Source organism: Homalodisca vitripennis, chromosome 2 (genome assembly GCF_021130785.1).
Source record: "Homalodisca vitripennis isolate AUS2020 chromosome 2, UT_GWSS_2.1, whole genome shotgun sequence".
NCBI lineage: Eukaryota > Metazoa > Arthropoda > Insecta > Hemiptera > Cicadellidae > Homalodisca > Homalodisca vitripennis.
In genome coordinates, this window is record NC_060208.1 from 90,885,124 (window position 1) to 90,891,123 (window position 6,000).

At 31.8% G+C, this 6,000-nt stretch overlaps 1 protein-coding gene across 1 annotated transcript in view; it reads left to right on the forward strand.

The window, feature by feature from the left end:
• The window catches only part of LOC124354348 (probable heat shock protein ssa1), a 68,881-nt gene extending 63,294 nt beyond the window's left edge, over positions 1-5,587 (forward strand). The window contains exon 18 of the mRNA XM_046804730.1: positions 5,239-5,587. Coding sequence (XP_046660686.1) covers positions 5,239-5,441 — 203 coding nt within the window. The 3' untranslated portion in view covers positions 5,442-5,587. The remainder of the gene's footprint in view (positions 1-5,238) is intronic.
• Positions 5,588-6,000: the final 413 nt, after the last annotated feature.

Sequence of the window (6,000 nt, forward strand, 5' to 3'; positions counted from 1 at the left end):
CGTTGTCTCTGATAAATTGCTTGAATATGATGTAATCAGGAGTAATATAAGGGAGATACAATGAGAAAAAACTCGGCCATACTTCCTACAATCAAATCTGTTTTAAAGTAAATGGCCAAGTGATCCCAATTGAACCTAAAGAATTTTGAAAACAAGATAATTACAGATTGTAATAACTTTTAGTTGGTATATTCGTAGTTAAAATATGCCTTAAGTTTGGTATCGCTTAAATTTTTTATTAAAAATATCTAATTCTATGTTACTTAAACTACTTACATCTATTTTATTTTTACGGGCTAATTTTTATCCTGTTATATGTATATAAAAGAATCTAAAGATATGATATTTTTTATCTTGAATCTAGTCATAATATGTTTTTTGAATGTTAGAAAGGTTTGAAATATTTTGTTACCCCAAATGGTTATTGCATAATTTAGAAAAGACATGACAAATGCTGAAAATACTGAACTTTTTGAAGTTTTCTTCTTTACATACATATAACGGTTTCAAAGCTTTTTTAATTTGTTTTCTATATGGTTAATATGTTGATTAAAATTTAAGTATAAGTCTATGATACAGCCTAAGTACTTATAACATTTACCTTTTTTATTGGTAATTGGTCATTAGTTCTGGAGAAATCTATATATTCTGTTTTTGAAAGTTTAAAGTTAATTTATTTTGTTGTAGCCAATTATTAATTTTCGTCAGGTCCTCGTTTGTTTTTTTTATATAAATCGTTACCTTTAACTATTAAGGCTGTGTCATCGGCAAAGAGTACTAATTCGCCATGTAAATTAAGGGTTGTTATACTATTGATATATATTATAAACAAAAGAGGACCAAGACAACTTCCTTGAGGAACTCCACAGGTGATTTTTTCTAAATTTGAAATTTTGTTGCCAATTTTTGTATTACAGAACCTGTTATCAAGATAACTAGCAAATAAATCTAAACATTTACCTCTAATTCCTAAATATTCTAATTTGTATAGTAATATCTTAAAATCTACAGTGTCAAAGGCTTTCTTAAGGTCTAGGAAATGAGATTAGTGTATTTTGATCAATACTGTTAACAACTAAATTGATTGCTTCCTCTGTATTTTTTGTTAACTCTAAAGCCAAATTGTTTTTCTTGATAACAGGTTGTATTTTTCCAAAAAGCTATATAATCTCTCATACAAACATTTCTCAAATATCTTGCCAATTATTGGTAGTAGACTGATTGGTCGAAAATTGGATGGATCTGATAAAAATTCCTTCACTTTTGTAGATTGGGCTGATTGTTGCTATTTTTAATCTATCGGGAAAAGTGCCAGTTTGAATACTTAAGTTAAAAATGTATGCTAGTGGTTCACTTATTATGTATACAAGATTTTTGATTAGTTTGATTGGAATTTTATCTGATCCACTTGCTTTATCATTCTTTAAAAGTTTAATTTTGGTCTCAATTTCTAGTTTGGTAATTTCAGAGAGATATATAGAGTTCGGATTTGATTTCATTTTTTCGTTTTCTAGATCTGGAATCTTTGAAGCCAATTCTGAACCAATGTTTGCAAAGAATTTGTTCATTGTATTTAAATCACCTGTGTATCTACAAGGTTTTTTGGATTTATTTAAAAATTTGTTTATAATAATTCCATTTGGTTTTTGAATCAGATGACATTTCAATCAGTTCTTTATAATAGTTTTCTTTTAAAAATATTGCTATAATGTTTAATTTTCAATTTATAAAATTTTGCTTGTTCAAATCTCTTTTGTCTATTACAGTTTATTTCTAACTTTAACGGCGGTTTGAATGCCAATTGTAAGCCAATTTTTGTCATCTGAATGAATTTTGAATTTTTGGTTTGTTATTTTTTAGAAAGGTTTTTGAAATTAGTTCATGAAGGTGTGTTGATAAGCGCTATTTACATTATTAAATCTATAGATTAAGCTTAATTTCTTTAAGAACTCATCTGTGATCTTTCATTCTTCGTGAGGGTTGCGATGACGTGGTTGGAGGGTGCAGAAAGGGGTCGAGTGATGAAACAAGGTGTTGCGGAGTGTTGAGGCAGTGTAGCCCAGATGTTCAGAGTGTGAGGCTGCGGTTGATAAGTCCTTGACCGTCGGCTGCTTCAGGATGTTGCACAACACTGCAGAATCACGTCATGGTGATAACAACGTCCGCTGCTTCGAGATGTTGCACAACGCAGATCAGTGACTGTAGACCACATCATAGTGTCGCTTTGAAGTAATGAAATAGGCATGATTAGAAAATGTCTTGATGAACTGAATGATTCACACCTATCTTGAAGGAAGAGATGTTATGATGGATGAGTCTTAAAGATGGTTGTAACGTGGTTAAAATTGTAGAATATAAAGCACTGAACTTGTCACTACGGATTAATTTCACTAAGTCTTGTTCCAAATAGAGCTGAAGATGAAGAGAATGCGATATTAAAACCAGTAAACAGTGAACTTTTAACATTCCTGGATCAAAAGTATAGAGTAAAATTTAAATATGACTGACTAGTGTGAGGTCTGGACGGGAAAGGCTGTTCTCCTGTGTGCCGCGCAGTGCTACCAACATTTCTCGCTCAACGGTAATGCCAACATATTCTAAATTCAACATTCGAGTATTATAAATTCCACAATTTATGTTGTCATACTGTCATGAAAAATTGCTTGAATACAGTTTACCATAGTTTATTTAAGTAAATTGTATTGTGAATTGTTTTTTACATATTTATGGTGTATTGAACAGTATTTGTATTGATTTTTGGGCTGTCCCAAAAGTGGTCCAGAACCGCCATATTATTATCTTGTTTTTACATATTTATGGTGTATTGAACAGTATTTGTATTGATTTTTGGGCTGTCCCAAAAGTGGTCCAGAACCGCCATACTGTTTGATTTTACAGATTCGTTTATTGTCCTTTAAAACAGTATTTTCCCTTGATTTTCTGTCTGTCCCAAAAGTGTCCTAGAACCCTCATATTCATATCTACTTATATATATATATATAATGTTAGGCCCTACTGTGTTTACCATACAAAATAATACCGTTTCAGTACTGTTTATTTTGGCTAATATACTGTATACAGAATAGTAACTAAGAGGTGTAGGAGATTTCAATCGATTGTTTAGTTTTAGAAACTCATTTCCAGTATAAAACATTCTCACTGACGCGTTCACACTTCTCTACGTTTTACTGTAATTTCAATGGGTTTATTATTCTGACATTTTAGTTCATTTAAATGTACATTTGTACTATATAAATGTTTACAAAATTATTAAGTAAGAGATAACGAGTGTAATGTATATCTGTCATTCATCATTTTTCCACCACCGCCATTAAAGTTTGTTACTCACATGAAAGCCTTGGTTGGTTTTCTTCAATCTGTAGCTGAAGAATCAATGACCAAAGCTGCCAAAGAAGTAATTGAAGAAAACTCAGGAAGTAACAAAATCACTGCTACATTTCATGGGACATTCCTCAACAGAATTATCACTGCCACTTCATTTGAACGGGTGAAGTGTTACATATAGATATTTTATCTAAGTACTGCCAGAAATGCATTAAAGATTCCAATAAAACCCGTGCAGGATGTGTAAAGAATTACAAATGTTCCAGTGGCGGTATGGAGTCTTTAAGCATATTGAATATTTTTAAACGATCGGAAGACATAAGAAACGTTTAATATGTCAAATTCTTGGGTGATAGAGAATTCTTCTGCTTTTGACACTGTAAAAAAAAAAACTCTATGGTGATGAAATAAACGTTGGAATGCATTGGCCACACTTTGGATGGGTTCCAGACTACGTCGCGTCGCCTCAAAGCTAAGTATTACGGCATCTTATTAAAATATGGAAAGTGCTTATCAGGAAAGGGTAGACTAACAGATGCCCAAATCGATCGTTTATAAAACTATTTTGGTTTAGCTATAAGGGGATATGTAAATGATTTAGAAGCTATGAAAAAATCGATATGGCTACTTTATTTCCACAACGTATCAAGAGATGAAAAGACGCAATATGAACTTTAATTTAATGAGACTTGATTTTTTTTTGTAAATATGAAAAGGCAAGGCAACTGGTGAAGTTTATTCAAGTAAAAACTTAAGGCCAGCATCACTAGTGCTCCACATAAAACAAATATTCAGAAAGCTTCCAAAAGATGAAGTCTTAAAAAATGTCTTCGTGGAAGGGCAAAAAATCCAAATGAGAGTCTAAATCATGTAATTTTGTGAAAGATTGTTAAAAGAGTGTTTACAGGATACTCTATTCTAAAATGTGGAGCATATATGCTGTAATAACTTTAATGATAGTACAATAGCCAAGTCAAAAGTTTTTGAGAACATGGATGTGGAAGCAGGAAAAAGTACATTAATTGAATTGCGTAAAATTGATGCGATAAGAAAAAACAAGCTGAAAAACCTCGGAAGATATTACCAAAGAAGCTAGAGTGATGAAAAATTAAAAGGGAAAGAAGACCAGAAGCAGGAGATAGAGTCACAATATGAAGATGTAGACTTTAAAAGTAAGTTTTAAAGTACTCTTTTCTTTCCAATAGGTTTTCCTAAACTTGTTATTTTCAGAATTTATATATCTGTAATACAGCTTTGGAGTAAGCTACTCACTTCCAATTTTTGTGTGCGTTACATATGTTTATGGGTAACTATGTACCTAAAATAGTTCATTTCTGTAGTGACTATCATTGACAAAAAATTTAACTTTTAAAACTTCATATTTATTTCCAAAAATGAATTTATTTTGAACATTTTTAATGAAAGTTAGTACATACTTACCTTAAAGTGTCCTTAAAATCCATGAGTATAAGCCTAGTAGATTTTGCTCAGCAGGTACATTATATGTGTATTTTTTCCCATTTAAACGCATGTAAAACCATGTAGAGACTTTCTCCCCGTAGGGACTCCTCAGAGAATATCCCAGTATATCACGAAAATGAATACTATCAGGGTAGTAATCCTTTCTTTAGTAGAGGTAAAAATGCATTTAGAATGAATATCCATCTTTATTAGGCTACTTCAAGACTCTACACGGATTTAATAGTCAATATAGATTTCATACAAACAAAAATTCACACTTAAGAGACTCAATTTAAATTGACGCACAAAAGTTTGAACAAGTCAATACCCATATTAAAATATATCTATTGTGGTTTGTTATTAACTTTATTGAATGGAGAACGCAACACAGTATGAATACATGCTTATTACATATTTATTTTTGTGTTACAGAGCGTGGGAGCTTATTAATGACGAGTTACCCTATGTCTAATTCCCCAAGAAATGCGCGTAATATCCCTGGTGTACGAGAAACTGGAAGGCGCGATGAGGAAGAACAGGAACCGGCACGTCCTAGACAAAGGAGACCCTCGATACGTTATGATAATATACCAGATTATGGTGATGGAAGATACAGAACTCAGAGAAAGAGTTAATCGCACGTTATACCGTTCTTCAACTGAGACTAATTTTACTTCTGTGTAAAGTGTTTTAATGTTTGTTCTTGTTACAATTATTAATTTAAACTGCACTTACAATGCTTTTGTTATTTTTTATGCAAAGTATATTGCTAAGTATTACACGCCATTTCCTTTTCTATCCTTTAAGTCGTATCATTAAAACTTTACGAATCTTAAATATAGGAGTATGCAGCACTAACTATCGTGTAACAGGCCCCGCTAACTTTGCGTGTAATATTTCATTTCTATAAAGGTCCTTTAATCTGGAGATATTAAGCGGATAGACAGAAACACAATCGTGTAAAAAAAGTCCAGCGCCCCGGCAGATAGAAAAAAGTCTCCCCCAAGCTACTGAGTGATCCAAGCTAAATTCGATGAATACTAGTTTTGTATATCCCATTGTTGTAACATTAACATGTTAATATTATTATTTTTAGTTAAAAAAATAGTTTATTTGTTGTTATTAAGAGGATTGAGTGTAAAAGCTGTGTGTTATGAAATAAAATGTCTTTCTTTCTATTATAGAGACTGCGTA